The sequence below is a fragment of the Salmo salar genome, chromosome ssa12 (genome assembly GCF_905237065.1).
Source record: "Salmo salar chromosome ssa12, Ssal_v3.1, whole genome shotgun sequence".
NCBI lineage: Eukaryota > Metazoa > Chordata > Actinopteri > Salmoniformes > Salmonidae > Salmo > Salmo salar.
In genome coordinates, this window is record NC_059453.1 from 34,186,264 (window position 1) to 34,206,784 (window position 20,521).

The 20,521-nt window shown below is 45.7% G+C and overlaps 1 protein-coding gene across 7 annotated transcripts in view; it reads left to right on the plus strand.

Moving 5' to 3' along the window:
- Nucleotides 1-20,521, plus strand: part of LOC106564875 (ubiquitin carboxyl-terminal hydrolase 34) — a 72,893-nt gene that overhangs the window by 29,695 nt on the left and 22,677 nt on the right. For 5 of the 7 annotated variants that reach the window (XM_045691277.1, XM_045691278.1, XM_045691279.1 and 2 more), the window contains exons 23-50: nt 3,722-3,821; nt 4,138-4,300; nt 4,552-4,705; nt 5,034-5,181; nt 5,796-5,896; nt 6,155-6,358; nt 8,475-8,600; nt 9,030-9,152; nt 9,318-9,401; nt 9,501-9,587; nt 9,900-10,100; nt 14,216-14,298; nt 14,592-14,632; nt 14,820-14,944; nt 15,342-15,494; nt 15,708-15,868; nt 16,144-16,448; nt 16,935-17,098; nt 17,555-17,620; nt 17,795-17,998; nt 18,273-18,350; nt 18,639-18,733; nt 18,998-19,170; nt 19,564-19,714; nt 19,792-19,870; nt 19,967-20,020; nt 20,124-20,219; nt 20,325-20,389. In XM_045691277.1, coding sequence (XP_045547233.1) covers nt 3,722-3,821; nt 4,138-4,300; nt 4,552-4,705; nt 5,034-5,181; nt 5,796-5,896; nt 6,155-6,358; nt 8,475-8,600; nt 9,030-9,152; nt 9,318-9,401; nt 9,501-9,587; nt 9,900-10,100; nt 14,216-14,298; nt 14,592-14,632; nt 14,820-14,944; nt 15,342-15,494; nt 15,708-15,868; nt 16,144-16,448; nt 16,935-17,098; nt 17,555-17,620; nt 17,795-17,998; nt 18,273-18,350; nt 18,639-18,733; nt 18,998-19,170; nt 19,564-19,714; nt 19,792-19,870; nt 19,967-20,020; nt 20,124-20,219; nt 20,325-20,389 — 3,584 coding nt within the window. The remainder of the gene's footprint in view (nt 1-3,721; nt 3,822-4,137; nt 4,301-4,551; nt 4,706-5,033; nt 5,182-5,795; nt 5,897-6,154; nt 6,359-8,474; nt 8,601-9,029; nt 9,153-9,317; nt 9,402-9,500; nt 9,588-9,899; nt 10,101-14,215; nt 14,299-14,591; nt 14,633-14,819; nt 14,945-15,341; nt 15,495-15,707; nt 15,869-16,143; nt 16,449-16,934; nt 17,099-17,554; nt 17,621-17,794; nt 17,999-18,272; nt 18,351-18,638; nt 18,734-18,997; nt 19,171-19,563; nt 19,715-19,791; nt 19,871-19,966; nt 20,021-20,123; nt 20,220-20,324; nt 20,390-20,521) is intronic. The other 2 variants (XM_045691280.1, XM_045691281.1) reach the window with 1 other exon arrangement.

Here is a 20,521-nt window from a genome sequence, read left to right on the forward strand (position 1 = left end):
ATTCAAGCACAAACTAAGACACACATAGGGACACACACACACACACACACAAGTACAGTTGCTCATATACACACACACTTTTTTATTCACACAAAAACACACAGTTTGTTGTCTGAGTTTGCTAACTTCCAGGCCCGTCATACCTCTCACTGAACCATGTTGTCACTAGGGCTGGGTGATATGGCCAAAGTCTTATATAGGTCATTTCATATCCTGATAACGATACATATCACGATGTAGGACATTTTCTGTACATTTTATAAATAGCATATGTAAAATGACCACATGTAAAGGCCTATTTCTTATTACATTTTGAATTAAACTCAGTAAATGAAAGGTACTTACTCATATTTGATTGTTTTTCCTTTTATTTAGAACCTTTGTGCAAATTTTCTATTAAGCATGTAGCAAAATATAAAATACGCATGTATAAAATCTAGTAAGGTAAATAGAAAACACTTCAACTATAGTTGCGAACAAAGTAAATATACAGTTGAATTTGGAAGTTTACATACACTTAGGTTGAAGTCATTAAAACTCGTTTTATAACTACTCCACACATTTCTTGTTAACAAACTATAGTTTTGGCAAGTCGGTTAGGACAGCTACTTTGTGCATGACACAAGTAATTTTACCAACAATTGTTTACAGACAGATTATTTCGCTTATAATTCACTGTATCACAATTCCAGTGGGTCAGAAGTTTACATATACTAAGTTAACTGTGCCTTTAAACAGCTTGGAAAATTCCAGAAAATCATGTCATGGCTTTAGAAGCTGCTGATAGGCTAATTGACATCATGTGAGTCAATTGGCGGTGTAACTGTGGATGTATTTCAAGGCCTACCTTAAACTCAGTGCCTCTTTGCTTGACATCATGGGAAAATCTAAAGAAATCAGCCAAGACCTCAGAAAAAAAATGGTGGACCTCCACAAGTCTGGTTCATTCTTGGGAGCAATTTCCAAACGCCTGAAGGTACCACATTCATCTGTACAAACAATAGTATGCAAGTATAAAGACCATGGGACCACGCAGCAGTCATACCGCTCAGGAAGGTAACGCGTTCTGTCTCCTAGAGATTCAATCCCAGAACAACAGCAAAGAACCTTGTGAAGATGCTGGAGGAAATAGGTACAAAAGTATCTATATCCACAGTAAAACGAGTCCTATATCGACATAACCGGAAAGGCCGCTGAGCAAGGAAGAAGCCACTGCTCCAAAACCGCCATAATCAAGCCAGACTACGGTTTGCAACTGCACTTGGGGATGAAGATCATACTTTTTGAAGAAATGTCCTCTGGTCTGATGAAACAAAAATAGAACTGTTAGGCCATAATGACCATCGTTATGTTTGGAGGAAAAAGGGGGAGGCTTGCAAGCCGAAGAACACCATCCCAACCGTGAAGCACGGTGGTGGCAGCATCATGTTGTGGGGGTGCTTTGCTGCCGGAGGGACTGGTGCACTTCACAAAATAGATGGCATCATGAGGATGGAAAATGATGTGGATATATTGAAGCAACATCTCAAGACATCAGTCAGGAAGTTAAAGCTTGGTAGCAAATGGGTCTTCCAAATGGACAATGACCCAAAGCATACTTCCAAAGTTGTGGCAAAATGGCTTTAGGACAACAAAGTCAAGGTATTGGAGTGGCCATCACAAAGCCCTGACCTCAATCCCATAGAAAATTTGTGGGCGGAACTGAAAAGGTGTGTGCGAGCAAGGAGACCTACAAACCTGACTCCGTTACACCAGCTCTGTCAGGAGGAATGGGCCAAAATACACCCAACTTATTGTGGGAAGCTTGTGGAAGGCTACCCGAAGTTAAATGTTTGACCCAAGTTAAACAATTTAAAGGCCATGCTACCAAATGCTAATTGAGTGTATGTAAACTTCTGACCCACTGGGAATGTGATGAAAGAAATAAAAGCTGAAATAAATCATTCTCTCTACTTTATTCTGACATTTCACATTTTTTAAATAAAGTGCTGATCCTAACTGACCTAAGACAGGGCCATTTTTCCTAGGATTAAATGTCAGGAATTGTGAAACTGAGTTTAAATGTATTTGGCTAAGGTGTGTGCACCTTAATAGAAACTGTGCACCTTAATAGAAAATGACTCAAGTAAAAGTGAAAGTCACCCAGTAAAATTCTACTTGGAATAAAAGTATTTGGTTTTCCATATAATTAAGTATCAAAAGTAATTGAATTGCTAAAATATATTATATTTTTAGCTGCTTGCCTGTTTTGCATGTTATTTTGGCATTAATACGTATCAATTTGCATTTGGTACCTTGGGTTGAGTGTTAGCACCAACTCACCAAACCCCCGTTTCTCGATGTGTAAATTGGGGCCATGTCTTTGTAGATGTAAGTTGTAACGGCAGCTGTTATCTCCTTCCATCTTCGTGATTCTTTGCCATATGGTGTGCCGTGGGCAAAAGCCTCTTGCAACTTCTGAGTCGGTGGTTTGTTTTGAGCACTCGACTGTACTTTTTTGGGTCTCATCTGTAGACTCACTCCGTACTGTTTCACATGATTTTTTTTGCGTAGGTGGTAAAGGAGGTTAGTGGTTGTTGGGACAAGCCTGTGGCATATTTTGCAGAGGAAGATTTTCTGGTCCGTGTCAGACTTTTCATACCCAAACCACACAAACAACGCTGTGCTTCAAGCATTGCTAAGAGCTGCTGGCAAACGCAGTGAAGTTGGAATGAATGCTTATGAGCCAGCTGCTGCCTACCACCGCTCAGCCAGACTGCTCTATCAAATTATAGACTTAATTATAATACAATTAACACATAAATACGAGTCTTTGGTCATTAATATGGTCAAATCCGGAAACTATCATTTCGAAAACGAAACGTTTATTCTTTCAGTGAAATACGGAACTGTTCCTTATTTGATCTAACGGGTGGCATCCCTAAGTCTAAATATTGCTGTTACATTGCACAACCTTCAATGTTATGTCATAATTATGTAAAAGTCTGGCAAATTAGTTCGCAACGAGCCAGGCAGCCCAAACTGTTGCATATACCCTGACTCTGGTACAATGAACGCAAGAGAAGTGACACAATTTCCCTAGTTAATATTGCCTGCTAACATGAATTTCTTTTAACTAAATATGCAGGTTTAAGAAAATATACTTCTCTGTATTGATTTTAAGAAAGGCATTGATGTTTATGGTTAGGTACATTCGTGCAACGTTTGCTTTTATTAAATCATCACCTGTTTGGCGGATTAGGCTGTAATTCGATGATAAATTAACAGACACAGCATTGATTATATGCAACATGGGACAAGCTAGTTAACCTAGTAATGTCATCAACCATGTGTAGTTAACTAGTGATTATGTGAAGATAGCATTAAACTTACCTTGTAAAAAAACTATCTTGCAACTTACCTTCGCTCCTTGCTGCACTCGCATTACAGGTGGTTAGGCTGCCACGCAGTTTCCTCTTGGAATGCATTGTAATCGGCGTCCAAAAATGCCTATTTCCGATTATGAAAACTTGAAATTGGCCCTAATTAATCAATTGGCCATGCCGATTAATCGGTCGACCGTTAGTAAAGAGTGTGATTTGCGACACGAAAAAACCGCAGCCCATAATATGAAACGATAGAAAAACATCTATCGTCACACGATCATATCGCCCAGCCCTAGTTGTCACCTTGTCAACACTTGTCTATGACCTCTAACCTTTGACCCCTTCTCTCTCTGTAGCTGTGTGGCATGGACCAGCTGTGGGGTATTGCCCTCAGGGCCCAGTCCGCCGACATCAGCCGCGCTGCCATCCAGTACATCAACTCCTACTACATCAACGGTCAGTGGACCTCCGTTGGTAGCTGGTACATGGTTGAAGACTAGTAGTAGTATTTCTCTACCATTTCATCCTTGTTTTATATTGCGAAAAACTTAAGTGAAACCCTGTCCACAGCAGTACGCCTAAATCCAGGGGTTGGATCCAGAACATCCTAGTTTATAGTCATTATATTGAACGAGTGGTTTTAGACGTTTGTGTTGACGCTAGGCTTATTTCAACGTGGCCATCATGACCTACTGATTTACGATTTTGACCGATATCGATTCCGTGTGTGTGTGCCTGCCTTTCTGTTTGCGTGTCCGTCTCCGTCCCCCAGCTGGTAAGACAGGCCTGGAGAAAGAGCAGGAGTTCATCAGTAAGTGCATGGAGAGCCTGATGATGACCTCAGCCAACCTGGAGAAGGACGCCCACTCCAGCCTCACCGTCATCGAGAGGGGCCTGCTCATGCTCAAGACCCACCTGGAGGCCTTCCGACGCCGGTAGGGAGCACACACACACACACACACACACACACACACAGAGAAACTCACACGCTCCTCATCTCCATCCTCTCAACCTGTGTACTTTAAGCCCTGAACCTCTAAAGTTAACCAGAACACTGCTTATCCTAAACCATATTACGGACTCACCTAGTAGAGTGACCAGCGCTAAGAACCGCGTGTCTCTATGGCGCTCTCTCCCGTTCTCTCTGCCCCCCCAACACTCTCTTTGTCTCCTGCCCCCTCGCCAGGTTTGCGTACCATCTGCGTCAGTGGCAGATCGAGGGCACGGGCATCAGCAGCCACCTGAAGGCGCTGAGCGACAAGCAGTCTCTGCCACTGAGGATCGTATGCCAGCCCGCCGGCCTGCCCGACAAGGTACCCAAGAAAGTACCCAGCATCTTGGTACTTAATTATTAACCCTTGGTAGATTGGCACACTCAAATGCTCTTGTTGCTGTTGTGTTCTGTGGTGTTAGGGAAAACATTTTCAGGCCACGATGTCAAAATGAATGGAAACGATTGGTGCAAGCTAATTTCATGCTTTTATGGAATAGAAATGTCTGTTTTGATACTACTGTGAATGCTGTGTTCTCATTCTAGATGTTTGTGAGGATGTTTTTCTAACACACCTTTTCTGTGTGTGTATGTGCCTGTTTGTGCGCCTGTGTGTCTGTTTGGCCACTTGCCTTTGTCTCTCTCTCGTGTGTGTGTGTGTGTGTGTGTGGTACCAGATGACCATCGAGATGTACCCCAGTGACCAGGTGGCAGACCTGCGGGCCGAGGTGACCCACTGGTACGAGAACCTACAGAAGGAGCAGATGAACCAACAGGCCCAGCTGCAGGAGTTTGGACAGAGCAGCCGCCAGGGGGACTTCCCAGGTCTCTCACCTTTTTGACCCCTGATCCAGTGTAGCGCCAATACTAATGGGGAGTCTCGGTTGCTTTTCCCTGATTCCTCGCGTCCCCTCCTCGCCTTTTTAAAACCAATTGGATGAAGAGGAGGGGATGAGTATGCGATTGGATGGAATGAAAGAAACGCGATTGAGATTCTCCCGAAGGCTGTTGCATCCTTCCGTTTTGAAGTAATCACTGATCGCACAGTGTATTTTGTAGCAGTATTTTAGGGCCTGTCTCAGTAGTCTTGAATTCAATTGAATTGAATTCAATTAGATCTTTGTCCCAAAGGACACTTCTTATGCAGTGAATGGTTTCCTTACCGCCTCAGGTCGCAATTGTAAATGAGAAGTTGTTCTCAACTTGCCTACCAAGTTAAATAAAGGTGAAATAAATAAATAAAAATTAGAAATGCCCGCTTCCTTTGGTTTATTGAAGTACTCCCCTCAGAAGGAAGGCGTACACCGTTTCTCTGTAGTCCTTTCAGATTTCAGTCATGGTTATTCACTAAGGGAAAGGACCAAGTTAATGAATCAGAATCCACTTTTCTTGTTGGGTGTTTGGACAGTCTGTTTCTAACGCGCGTGTGTTTCCTTCAGGTGGTTTGATGGGTCCGGTCAGAATGATCTCCTCTGGCCATGAGCTCACCACGGACTACGATGAGAAGACCCTGCATGAGCTGGGCTTCAAAGACATGCAGGTAACTACTTACACACACTTGGCAGTCTGCACTTAGGTGTACACATTCACACACTAGAGCCGGGATTCAATCCCATCGCAGGTTATTATGCATTTACGGCTTTTAAAGGCCATTTCGGATTGAGCCGACATATGCAGCGTTTAAGCGAAGGAGTTCTCTGCCGAAGCAGGACCGTTACCTTTAAAAGCCGCAGTGCCTATAACCTGTGATTGGCCCCCTATCTATTGCACTCATGCCTCTCCCTCCCCTCATTTACAGATGGTGTTTGTCTCGCTGGGCGCCCCACGGCGGGAGCGTAAGGGCGAGGGGGTGCAGCTCCCGGCCTCGTGTCTCCCCCCGCCCCAGAAGGAGCACATCCCCATGCTACTGCTGCTCCAGGAGCCCCACCTCACCACCCTGTTCGACCTGCTGGAGATGCTGGCCTGCTTCAAACCCCCCAGTGCCCTGGGAGACAGCCCCGAGGTGGGTCATGGAGAGAGTGTGTGGGGGGGGGGCATGGGTTAGGGCTGTGTGTGAGGGGATGTCGGGGGTGTGTGAGATACCAGCCTGCTTTAAGCTCCCCAGAGCTCTGGGAGAGGGAGCCCTGGACAGTCCCATGGTGTGTACGGGGAGAACAAAGGGGGTTGGCAGGACGGTCGGTGTGTGTGTGTGTGTGTGAGGCGGTTGTATGTTGGGGGAAGAGTGGGTGATTCCCTTTCGCTTCTCCATCTGTGTGTATGTTTGGGGATGGGTTTCATTGTATATTCCTAACATTTTTCGTCTATTAGATGCCCTTAATAATCTAGCTAAGGAAATCAGAAAGTAACAGAGCTTTTGAAAAAGCAGCTTGGAAACGGCTCGATAGAAACCAGACTCGAAATACTCTCCATCTGATTAAATGTCAAATAGACTTTGAACAAATATCCCTTCCAGAATATAAATGAGGTTCTTCCTTCCAGGTGCATGATGCATAATGCATCACGACTGTCCAATCGTCTTCTGGCAGTCGTTTGATAGTCCAGTAAAACGTACTGCAGGTCTGTGTCCCAAATGCCATCCATATTCCCTTTATAGTGCACTATTTTTGACCAGGGCTCATATGTTCTGGTTGATAGTAGTGCACCATATAGAGAATAGATGCAAAGTAGTGCACTGTGTAGGGAATGGGTGCCATTTGGGACTGAATCCCTGGAAGGCGTTGTACGTACGATGCAAGGCGCTCGTCTGTCAACGAGTATATTTTAGTCACAGCAGCGGGAGCTGTCTCGTTTTGAAATGCAAAGTCATTCAGCGGTCAGCGCTGTCGATAGTCTCTCCCTTCACAGGGACTCTGAGAGAGGGGTTATCCAGTGTGCTGTTTGTACTTCACTCACTCTGTCTCTTTTGCATGCATTTATCCATCTCCCCTTTCTCTCTCCCCCCTCTTCACTTCCTCACATCTAACACTCACCTGATCTGACCAGAACAGAACGTTAAAACAATTACTTCAGTCAAAATGAGGTATTGACTATGAGTGTGTGCCTGCCTTCGGATGTGTTTATAGGCAGTGGTGGAAGAGTACCCAATTGTCATACTTGAGTAAAAATATAAATACCTTAATGGAAAGTTACTCAAGTAAAAGTCATCCAGTAAAATACTACTTGAGTAAAAGTCCCAAATAATTTTGTTCTAAATATACTTAAGTATCAAAAGTAAAAGTATAAATCATTTCAAATTCCTTCTATTAAGCATTTTCTTGTTTTTAAAATGTATGGATAGCCAGGGGCACACTCCAACACTCAGACATAATTTACAAACGATGCATTTGGGGTGTGCCAGATCAGAGGCAGAAGGGATGTGTCGTGGAAGTTCAGTACTGAGAGAGACTTGGTCATTTCTTCAAACAATCATCTTTAGTTAATTATAGCACTAATGAGGCTGGTCGACCCCCCCCCAATCCTGTCGTTATCCACACGTGGGTTGTTGTCTTAACCCCCCCCCCCGTGCTTTCCCCAGATACAAGAATGATTTTGAGACAATGAGGGATTGTTCTACTCCTAAGCTATTTCTAGTAAAACACATTCTTGTCTCTGTAATGTAGTCTTTAACTCATTTGTCAGCCATCTCTGGTGACCATACGCCCAGATTAGCTGCAGGGGACTAGAGTGGAGCCCATAAACACAGACACTAACAGGACAGAAATGTCTTATTAGTCAAATATTAATTGTTAACCATTAATATCAAATAAACCAGGTAAATATGTAATTGTTGTTTTGATAGGTGAGTGAATTTGACCATTTTCATGTCCTGCTAAGCATTCAAAATGTGACGTACTTTTGGGTGTCAGGGGAAAATGTGTAAAAGTACATTATTTTATTTAGGAATGTAGTGAAGTAAAAGTTGTCCCAAAAAAAAAAAAATAGCAAAGTACAGATACCCCCAAAAACTACTTAAGTAGTACTTTAAAGTATTTTTTCTTAAGTACTTTACACCACTGTTTATAGGACTGCTCCAGGTCCTGTGTGTGTGTTCTGTCGGTATGGGTTCTGTCACTGTGACAGCAGAAAAAAACGCATTTCTGTTTAAACCTCTAAATACAGTGTTTTATTGTGCTCTCCAGAACCTACGATGTGAGGAGCTGCATCTCCATGCTGAGAACCTGTCGAGGCGCGTCTGGGAGCTGCTCATGCTGCTGCCCACCTGCCCCAATATGCTGCTGGCCTTCCAGAACATCGCCGATGACACGGTATGTCACCTATTCTCACACGCCCGCCCCCATGCGCTGTCGCCCGCCCGCCCCCATGCGCTGTCGCCCGCCCGCCCCCATGCGCTGTCGCCCGCCCGCCCCCATGCGCTGTCGAACATTAATCTATTCACTGACACACTTCCCCAATACTGTTGGGCACCTGCCACCAGGCCTGCTCATCCCTTTGCATCCTGCTCATTCGTTTCTACTAGTATTTCTTAAACATTCCCAGGGCCCCAGGAGTGTACATTTTTGTTCCAGCCCATCACGTACACACTTCATTCAACATATCAATGGCCTGCCGATTAGTTGACTTGTTCAATGAGGCGTGCTTGTTCTGACCCACTTTGCACACCAATCAAACACATGGACATGAATGACAGCGTAAAGATATGCGTCCTGTCTCATGTGTGTTCTGTCTGTCCGTAGGGAGGCGAGGGTCTGTGCTGGAAGGACCTGCTGAGGATCAAGAGCCCCCACAAGCTGCTGTACGCCCTGGAGATCATCGAGGCCCTGGGCAAGCCCAACCGACGCATCCACCGGGAATCCACGGTACTACTGGGGCAACATGCATACATACATGCATACATGCATGCATACATACTCTACTCTACTCACTCACTCACTCACTCACTCACAGTCGTATGCACACCCTCGCTCTGCTCACTGATTCAAACACGCGTATGAATGACCCCTGTGTTGTCCGTCTGTGTCCAGGGGAGCTACAGTGACCTGTACCCGGACTCTGACGACTCCAGCGAGGACCAGATAGAGAACAGTAAGAACTCCTGGAGCTGCAAGGTACGCCTCTTTTAAACTGTCTCACTCCCAAACTGTACACCCTTATACAAACCACTTATCAATCAACTCCATTTCATGGTTTTCGCTCTCTTTTTACAGTTTGTGTCGTCTGGAGGGCTTCAGCTGCTGTTGGAGATCTTCAACTCTGCCATTCTGGAGCCCAAGGACCAGGAGTCTTGGACAGTGGTAGGTGGATCAGAACCACATTATAATACATGGAGGAGATGGATAGAATGGGTTGTATAGATTAAATTAAATTAAGTTTCAGTACATTAGTCATATGCGTGGTAATGAATCTGTAAAAGAGTTATTCACACATTGAAAACTGCTTTCTGAGTTGCCGATTTTTATCCCATTTCAAAGTGGACAATCATAAATAATATATTAAAACATGGGGGGAATGACTGGGACAGATATAAAACTAAGTCAATTGTTAAGACAATATTTTGTAGTTAGTGTTGAGGTTTAACATAGGTCATATCTCTCTCTTTCCTCCAGTGGTTGTTGGACTGCCTGGCTTGCCTGCTTAAGCTCATCTGCCAGTTTGCGGTGGACCCGGCCGACCTGGACCTAGCCTACCCTGACGTCTTCTCCTGGTCGGGCCTCACCGACAGCCAGCGCAAAAGGGCCTGGCCTGGCAAGTCCCGCAAGTCCGCCGGCGACCACGGCAAGGGCCTGCATATCCCCCGCCTCACAGAGGTACACTGGTCCTCAGCTAAATGCTAACCACTGGGTGGGGAGTTGCCATCCTTAACTCTTTATGTGCAGGATACAGGAAATACAAACGTATAATAACCCCAGATTAAGCAACTAGTAATAAAAGATGAATAAAACATTTTAATTTAGTCATTTTTACTTAATTTCTGTAGTAAAGGATACATTTCTGTAGAAAGTAGAAGAATGTCCTGCACCCTCTTTCTCTCCCATCTATTTCCTCTCCTTTCCTTCTGGAGCAGTCTTCTATTTCCTCTCCTTTCCTTCTGGAGCAGTCTTCTATTTCCTCTCCTTTCCTTCTGGAGCAGTCTTCTATTTCCTCTCCTTTCCTTCTGGAGCAGTCTTCTATTTCTTCTCCTTTCCTTCTGGAGCAGTCTTCTATTTCCTCTCCTTTCCTTCTGGAGCAGTCTTCTATTTCCTCTCCTTTCCTTCTGGAGCAGTCTTCTATTTCTTCTCCTTTCCTTCTGGAGCAGTCTTCTATTTCCTCTCCTTTCCTTCTGGAGCAGTCTTCTATTTCCTCTCCTTTCCTTCTGGAGCAGTCTTCTATTTCCTCTCCTTTCCTTCTGGAGCAGTCTTCTATTTCCTCTCCTTTCCTTCTGGAGCAGTCTTCTATTTCCTCTCCTTTCCTTCTGGAGCAGTCTTCTATTTCCTCTCCTTTCCTTCTGGAGCAGTCTTCTATTTCCTCTCCTTTCCTTCTGGAGCAGTCTTCTATTTCCTCTCCTTTCCTTCTGGAGCAGTCTTCTATTTCCTCTCCTTTCCTTCTGGAGCAGTCTTCTATTTCCTCTCCTTTCCTTCTGGAGCAGTCTTCTATTTCCTCTCCTTTCCTTCTGGAGCAGTCTTCTATTTCCTCTCCTTTCCTTCTGGAGCAGTCTTCTATTTCCTCTCCTTTCCTTCTGGAGCAGTCTTCTATTTCCTTTCCTTCTGGAGCAGTCTGCTATTTCCTCTCCTTCTGGAGCAGTCTGCTATTTCCTCTCCTTTCCTTCTGGAGCAGTCTGCTATTTGCTCTCCTTTCCTTCTGGAGCAGTCTGCTATTTGCTCTCCTTTCCTTCTGGAGCAGTCTGCTATTTGCTCTCCTTTCCTTCTGGAGCAGTCTGCTATTTGCTCTCCTTTCCTTCTGGAGCAGTCTGCTATTTGCTCTCCTTTCCTTCTGGAGCAGTCTGCTATTTGCTCTCCTTTCCTTCTGGAGCAGTCTGCTATTTGCTCTCCTTTCCTTCTGGAGCAGTCTGCTATTTGCTCTCCTTTCCTTCTGGAGCAGTCTGCTATTTGCTCTCCTTTCCTTCTGGAGCAGTCTGCTATTTGCTCTCCTTTCCTTCTGGAGCAGTCTGCTATTTGCTCTCCTTTCCGTTTGGAGCAGTCTGCTATTTGCTCTCCTTTCCTTCTGGAGCAGTCTGCTATTTGCTCTCCTTTCCTTCTGGAGCAGTCTGCTATTTGCTCTCCTTCCCTTCTGGAGCAGTCTGCTATTTGCTCTCCTTCCCTTCTGGAGCAGTCTGCTATTTGCTCTCCTTCCCTTCTGGAGCAGTCTGCTATTTGCTCTCCTTCCCTTCTGGAGCAGTCTGCTATTTGCTCTCCTTCCCTTCTGGAGCAGTCTGCTATTTGCTCTCCTTCCCTTCTGGAGCAGTCTGCTATTTGCTCTCCTTCCCTTCTGGAGCAGTCTGCTATTTGCTCTCCTTCCCTTCTGGAGCAGTCTGCTATTTGCTCTCCTTCCCTTCTGGAGCAGTCTGCTATTTGCTCTCCTTTCCTTCTGGAGCAGTCTGCTATTTGCTCTCCTTTCCTTCTGGAGCAGTCTGCTATTTGCTCTCCTTTCCTTCTGGAGCAGTCTGCTATTTGCTCTCCTTTCCTTCTGGAGCAGTCTGCTATTTGCTCTCCTTTCCTTCTGGAGCAGTCTGCTATTTGCTCTCCTTTCCTTCTGGAGCAGTCTGCTATTTGCTCTCCTTTCCTTCTGGAGCAGTCTGCTATTTGCTCTCCTTTCCTTCTGGAGCAGTCTGCTATTTGCTCTCCTTCCCTTCTGGAGCAGTCTGCTATTTGCTCTCCTTCCCTTCTGGAGCAGTCTGCTATTTGCTCTCCTTCCCTTCTGGAGCAGTCTGCTATTTGCTCTCCTTCCCTTCTGGAGCAGTCTGCTATTTGCTCTCCTTCCCTTCTGGAGCAGTCTGCTATTTGCTCTCCTTCCCTTCTGGAGCAGTCTGCTATTTGCTCTCCTTCCCTTCTGGAGCAGTCTGCTATTTGCTCTCCTTCCCTTCTGGAGCAGTCTGCTATTTGCTCTCCTTCCCTTCTGGAGCAGTCTACTATTTGCTCTCCTTCCCTTCTGGAGCAGTCTACTATTTGCTCTCCTTCCCTTCTGGAGCAGTCTACTATTTGCTCTCCTTCCCTTCTGGAGCAGTCTACTATTTGCTCTCCTTCCCTTCTGGAGCAGTCTACTATTTGCTCTCCTTCTGGAGCAGTCTACTATTTGCTCTCCTTCTGGAGCAGTCTACTATTTGCTCTCCTTTCCTTCTGGAGCAGTCTGCTATTTGCTCTCCTTTCCTTCTGGAGCAGTCTGCTATTTGCTCTCCTTTCCTTCTGGAGCAGTCTGCTATTTGCTCTCCTTTCCTTCTGGAGCAGTCTGCTATTTGCTCTCCTTTCCTTCTGGAGCAGTCTGCTATTTGCTCTCCTTTCCTTCTGGAGCAGTCTGCTATTTGCTCTCCTTCTGGAGCAGTCTGCTATTTGCTCTCCTTCTGGAGCAGTCTTCTATTTCCTTTCCTTCTGGAGCAGTCTTCTATTTCCTTTCCTTCTGGAGCAGTCTTCTATTTACTTTCCTTCTGGAGCAGTCTTCTATTTACTTTCCTTCTGGAGCAGTCTTCTATTTCCTTTCCTTCTGGAGCAGTCTTCTATTTCCTCTCCTTTCCTTCTGGAGCAGTCTTCTATTTCTTCTCCTTTCCTTCTGGAGCAGTCTTCTATTTCCTCTCCTTTCCTTCTGGAGCAGTCTTCTATTTCTTCTCCTTTCCTTCTGGAGCAGTCTTCTATTTCTTCTCCTTTCCTTCTGGAGCAGTCTTCTATTTCCTCTCCTTTCCTTCTGGAGCAGTCTTCTATTTCCTCTCCTTTCCTTCTGGAGCAGTCTTCTATTTCCTTTCCTTCTGGAGCAGTCTTCTATTTCCTTTCCTTCTGGAGCAGTCTTCTATTTCCTCTCCTTTCCTTCTGGAGCAGTCTTCTATTTCTTCTCCTTTCCTTCTGGAGCAGTCTTCTATTTCCTCTCCTTTCCTTCTGGAGCAGTCTTCTATTTCTTCTCCTTTCCTTCTGGAGCAGTCTTCTATTTCTTCTCCTTTCCTTCTGGAGCAGTCTTCTATTTCCTCTCCTTTCCTTCTGGAGCAGTCTTCTATTTCCTCTCCTTTCCTTCTGGAGCAGTCTTCTATTTCCTTTCCTTCTGGAGCAGTCTTCTATTTCCTTTCCTTCTGGAGCAGTCTTCTATTTCCTTTCCTTCTGGAGCAGTCTTCTATTTCCTCTCCTTTCCTTCTGGAGCAGTCTGCTATTTCCTCTCCTTCCCTTCTGGAGCAGTCTGCTATTTCCTCTCCTTCCCTTCTGGAGCAGTCTGCTATTTGCTCTCCTTCCCTTCTGGAGCAGTCTACTATTTGCTCTCCTTCCCTTCTGGAGCAGTCTACTATTTGCTCTCCTTCCCTTCTGGAGCAGTCTACTATTTGCTCTCCTTCCCTTCTGGAGCAGTCTGCTATTTGCTCTCCTTCCCTTCTGGAGCAGTCTGCTATTTGCTCTCCTTCCCTTCTGGAGCAGTCTGCTATTTGCTCTCCTTTCCTTCTGGAGCAGTCTGCTATTTGCTCTCCTTTCCTTCTGGAGCAGTCTGCTATTTGCTCTCCTTTCCTTCTGGAGCAGTCTGCTATTTGCTCTCCTTTCCTTCTGGAGCAGTCTGCTATTTGCTCTCCTTTCCTTCTGGAGCAGTCTGCTATTTGCTCTCCTTCCCTTCTGGAGCAGTCTGCTATTGCTCGCAGCTGTTTTGTTTCTCTGTACTTCCCTCCCTGTGGTGTCTTGGCCTCTACACGAACTTCAGAACTATCCCCATGGTTAATTATTTCTATCTTAAACACTTGATAAACCATCCTTTTTTTTCTTGTCAGGTCTTCCTAGGCCTTGTCCAAGGCACCAACCTGATCCAGCGCTTGATCAACGTGGCCTACACCTACGACAACCTAGCACACAGGTGAGCGAACACCGAAGACGAGGCCTATGTTTCAATAGTCACACTACGCACTAGTATGTAGTACTTAACTACTTAGTGTATTTGGTGTGGCGCAATGCATGTGGTCACACTCTCCATGCCAATAAAGGCTTTTGAATTTGAAGGATAACAAATGATTGGATTTGAAGGAATGTGTTTGGCATCCATTGTAATTTTTCTTGTTGTATGGACATGGATATCGGTGTGAAATGTTTTTGTACTGAAGGTTTCCCTCAACCTATCTTGACTATGTTTACTTCCTGTCTCACCTGCAGAGTTTTGAAGGCCCAGTCAGATCACCGGTCCCGTCATGAAGGTGAGCAACATTCTTACGTATTCTTAAATAATGTTCATCTACATGAAAAGCCTCACAGATTTTTTTTCCCACACACACGTTTTGCTCTGACAGGACAACTTTCATAGCCTCCTGTCCATTCTGTTTGTGCTTAAGAACATTGTTCTCAGTAGTTTCACATGTCTAATGTGTTATTCCTATGTACCAGTGACCCACTACTCCATGTGGCTGCTGGTGAGCTGGGCCCACTGCTGCTCTACGGTCAAGTCCAGTCTGGCCGACAGCGACCACCTCCACGACTGGCTCAAGAAGCTCACCCTGCTGGTGCCGGAGGTGAGATCTGGGGGAGAATATCATGAGACGATGAACAACTGCTATCTAGCATTGTCTTCATCTTGCTTTTCTTCCCCCTACCTAAAAACATGACTTTTATTTGTTTCAGTGTAACATTTGTGGGTATTTCCATCCAAAAATATTGTCTCTGGAAAGAATCTAGCTATACTGCGATTTGTTCACTTCCTATTTTGATGCCACTGAAATACTAACGATTCTGTGAGCCAATTGATCCGTGTGACTTTGGTAACAAAAGCCACTCACGTTAACACGACACATTCCTCTATTTGATGTTGTTACCAAGGTCACACGGATCAATTGGCTCACAGAATCCTATAAATAGAAATGCAAATAGAGGAATGTATTGCGTTTTTAACGTGTGTCTCGTCCTTCTCAGACGGCGGTGCGTCACGAGGCGTGTAACGGCCTGTACAAGCTGTCCCTGTCTGGTCTGGACGGAGGAGAGTCCATCAACAGGTCCTTCCTGCTGCTGGCCGCCTCCACACTGCTCAAGTTCCTCCCTGACGCACAGGCCCTCAAACCACTGCGGGTGGGTACAGCACACATACACACTTGCCCGTATAGACACATGCATGTATACACACGCACTCACAGAAACATAGACGCACACAAGCACAATTTTGTTGTACTGTATACTGACTAAAACAAATGTGTTCAGTGTGGGTTATTCAATTCCTAGGTCACGTTACAGATGCCTAATATGAGTGAAGGGGCTCTGTAGCTGATGTGCTCATGTGTTCAGGTGGAGGACTATGAAGAGGAGCCCGTGCTGAGGACGGGCTGCAAAGAGTACTTCTGGCTGCTGTGCAAGCTCATCGACAACATCCACGTCAAAGACGCCAGCCAAACCACTCTGTTGGACCTGGATGCTTTAGCCAGACACCTGGCCGACTGCATCCGGAGGTGAGTCCAAGATGAATCCAAGACCAGTTCGGCGTCTGAAACGGCATCGTATTGCCTATTTAGTGCACTACCTTTTGATGGACCGTCGGCTCGGGTCAAAAGTAGTGCACTATATTGGAAATAGGATCAACCCAGGTCTCTCTTGAATTAGATATTTTATGTGATTTGCTTGCGTTGTCCACATTCTTGCTGGAGCATGAAGGCCAGCTCAAATACACAAGACAAGACTGTTTTTAAACCAGTTCTACGATAAAGTTTGCTCTCCCGCTCCCCAGCCGTGAGATCCTGGACCAGCAGGACGGCGCCATCGAGGACGACGGTCTCACGGGCCTCCTGCGCCTCGCCACCAGCGTCCTCAAACACAAGCCCCCCTTCAAGTTCTCCCGCGAGGGCCAGGAGTTTCTGCGCGACGTCCACAACCTGCTCTTCCTCCTTCCCAGCCTGGCCGACCGCGCCCAGCCCAAGTGCAAGTCGCATGCGGCCCGCGCCGCCGCCTACGACCTCCTGGTGGAGACGGTGAAGGGCTCGGTGGAGAACTACAGGCTGCTTCACAACTGGGTCATGTCCCAGCACATGCAGAGTGAGAGGAACCTTTAGGAACCGTTGAAAATGCTAGTAGGAATATTTGTCAGTGAGAGTAATTCGTTGGTGGGAGGGCCCAAGGGAATACAATGGGTATTGAATTCGACATTGTGCTGGCTGACCAAACTGAAAATAGTTTTTGTCCCTAAACTGAGCCTAGCTGTTTTTTGGGGGGGAGGTGGGGGGGTGTGAGGGAGTATAAATACAATACGCTGGTTTTAAACATCCAAATAGCATCTCGTTGAAGTCAGGCGTTCCTGTTGGTAATGTCTGCTCCGTGGATTTCCATGACCGGATCAAATGAGCGGAGCAAGTTGGTTTATTAAGTTCAAGGTCCCATTATAAATGATGTGATTAGGATCCAGTGTACATGTTTGAGCATCATCAAACATATCATCTTATATCCAGTATATTCTATTAGACTCCTGAAAGATATGAAGATTTGTGTTTAGTTAATTCAATTGACATTTCTACCCCCCCCCAGCCTCTCACGCCCCGTACAAGTGGGACTACTGGCCCCACGATGACGTGCGTGCCGAGTGTCGCTTTGTGGGCCTCACTAACCTGGGGGCCACCTGCTACCTGGCCTCCACTATCCAACAGCTCTACATGATCCCTGAGGCACGCCAGGCTGTCTTCACTGCGAAGGTCGGTCCTCTAAATACTGTGCTCCTCTTTCGCTCTCTTTGTCCTATCGTACCTCTCTCCCTCTTGCTTTTCTTACACCTCTCTCTTTCATTCTTTGTTTTTTTCCTGTCTTGTTCTCGCTCTCTCTCTCTCTCTATTAGTGATTGTAATGGATGATATTACAATGGTTCCTTTTTCACAATGCTTTAGGTTGTATGGGGCAATTTCACCTCATCCACGTGTGTGTGTGTGTGTGTGTGTGTGTGTGTGTGTGTGTGTGTGTGTGTGTGTGTGTGTGTGTGTGTGTGTGTGTGTGTGTGTGTGTGTGTGTGTGTGGGGCACTCATCTGGATGATACGCGGCAGCCATTTTGCGCATGAACGCTCATCCCACACATGCTATTTCACTCCCTCTGCCACCTGAAGAATGCTTTGATGTTGAAGTTGTGAATGTTGTTTATTAACGAGCGTTTTCCCAGTACGCAGAGGAGATTAAGCACAAGACCACCTTACTGGAGCTCCAGAAGATGTTCACCTATCTCATGGTACGCAGCCGCTCTCTCTCCTCCAGCCGTCTGTCACAACACTCTCTATCGCCTCAGTCCGTTGACAAGAACAACCAGACATTGTCCCCGTAGAGACACTGCTACTTCAATTTTGCTCCGCTCCACCTTTCTTCCATTGGCTAATTCTTCTCCTCTCTCCGTCCCTGGTTCCAGGAGAGCGAGAGGAAGGCGTACAACCCCCGTCCGTTCTGTAAGACCTACACCATGGACAAGCAGCCCCTGAACACGGGCGAGCAGAAGGACATGACCGAGTTCTTCACCGACCTCATCACCAAGATAGAGGAGATGTCCCAGGACCTGAAAAACACAGTGAAGACTCTCTTTGGTGGCGTCATCACCAACAATGTGGTCTCGCTGGTAAGAATCACTGTACTCCTTTTAAATGTTTACCGGCAACATTTCCGTAGTGCAAAAGAATTGTGTAAAGTGCAAAGCTCATTATAAACCGCTATAAATCACACTGCGAGATAACGAGGTTTACCGTCTTTTTTGTGCTTTGCACAATTCCTTTTGCGCTACAACAATTCACTGCAAAATATCGCCCTACGTGTGTTTATTGCGTTCGTGTTGGAGTGTGTGTGTGTGTGTGCGTGAAGCCATTCTCATTCAACTCATTTTCTCCGTCCAACAGGACTGTGACCACGTGAGTCAGACAGCCGAGGAGTTCTACACAGTCAGGTGCCAGGTGGCCGACATGAAGAACATCTACGTAAGCACATCGCCATCAGCATCGTTGACTTGGTTTAGAAGTGCAACCAAGTGTTATAGACTGGGATTTACCTTCCAATCACAAGTCTCAAATCTCATAGCGCTGTAGTATCACACTGCTGCCTTCTATTCAGCTTGGAATTTCTACTCTGGGAAATGGCAACTTTTCCTCAAGTCATCCTATGTGTTCTGTTAGTCTGGTGTATGTTCTACGCTCCTCGTTCTTGTGGGCGTACAGTACTGCTTGGCATGCTGCTAGAGACGTTGGTGTGTCTTGGTGTTTCCTCAGGAATCTCTGGACGAGGTGACCATCAAGGACACTCTGGAGGGGGACAACATGTACACCTGCTCCCAGTGTGGCAAGAAAGTACGCGCCGAGAAGAGGTGAGTCGACTCAAACCTCCCGAGGAGGACCCTGCTGGTCCAAACTCTCCTGAAAATCAGCAGAACCTAATACATTGGAGGTGGTAGTTGTATATTAGACATTTTTGGAATGGTTAGCTGGTTTCCCACCAGTTGATGTTGGTTTACGATTTGAAGAAATAACTGTTATTGACATCTCTAGTTTCTCTTTTTCTTTTCTTTTTTTGTCCAAGACCTGTGCTTATATTAATCTCCCTTCCCTTTCTCCATCCTGCTCCTTTCCAGGGCCTGCTTCAAGAAGCTTCCTCGCATCCTGAGCTTCAACACCATGCGCTACACCTTCAACATGGTCACCATGATGAAGGAGAAGGTCAACACGCACTTCTCCTTCCCCCTGCGTCTCGACATGACCCCCTACACTGAGGACTTCCTCATGGCCAAGGGCGACAGGAAAGAGGGTACGCGTCACTTCCTGTTCCCGACAGACCCCCAACCACCTGATTGGTTCTCCATAGGCCCTGTACTAAATTCACGTGTCACTATGCTGTCTATTTGGTGTATTTGAAATCGGGTTGAATAGCAATATGAGGAGAATTCCCTTTTCATAGTCTGTAGAAAAAGGACAAATGTGCAGGTCCTGGATAGGAAAAACGAATATTTGAAAACAATGTCGTATCTAATGCTCCGCGGTGATTTATCGCCGATATGAGAAGTTTTGATCCTCTTGATATCTTCGTCAGGTCCACCTAGCCTATCAGAGGGCAAGCTAGGTGGAGCAACCAGCATACCTTCAACCAATAATAGGAGGAATGGGTTTGCTCATTGATGTGGTCCACTATATCCTACTACAGGTTTCCGGGAGGAGGGTGGGGCTAAGGTGGCGGAGAGCTACGAGTACGACCTAATCGGCGTCACGGTGCACACAGGCACGGCGGACGGCGGCCATTACTACAGTTTCATCCGAGACATCGTCAACCCGCACGCCTACAAGAATAACAAATGGTGAAGAATATCTCTGGCTCTAGTATTGAAATCAGAATATTAAAAAAGAGGTCTCTAACTTAATTTGCTTTTCTCAGGTACCTATTCAACGATGCCGAGGTGAAGCCGTTTGATTCAGCCCAGCTAGCCTCCGAGTGCTTCGGCGGAGAGATGACGGTAAATCCTAAAATAAAGACAAAGCTCCAGTGTTTTCCTGTTCATTTATACTTTTCAATATTGAAATGTTTCGTCTCACTATCATATGTCTTTTAGACAAAAACATACGACTCGGTCACCGACAAGTTCATGGACTTCTCCTTTGAGAAGGTCAGTTTCCTAAAGTAATAATAATAATTTTCTAAAGTGAAATTTAGTTGAATAAAATGATGGGTTTTAAAGTTGACAGTTTGTAACGTGTGTCTCCCTCCAGACCCACAGTGCCTACATGCTTTTCTACAAGAGAGTGGAGCTCGAGGAGGAAAATGGCAAAGACTTCAACTTCGACGTTTCTCCAGATCTACTCGAGGTACCCGGCTGGTTACAATCTCATAGCACTCTCCTTTCTCACTTTCTTTATTCTCTCAAAACTTTGAAATACTTATTCTGTATTTCTTTTATTTTCTCTACTCAGTGGATTTGGCAAGACAACATGCAATTTCTCCAGGACAAAAACATTTTCGAGCACACATACTTTGGGTAAGTGACACATTTTTGTACTAGCCGTCATGACTGTACCTTTTCTGAAGCTAGAATGCAGATGTGATATTATTCAGAACGTATGTTAAGAGTACTTTGCTTGTGTGCCCGTGACTTGACCCTGAAATGTAT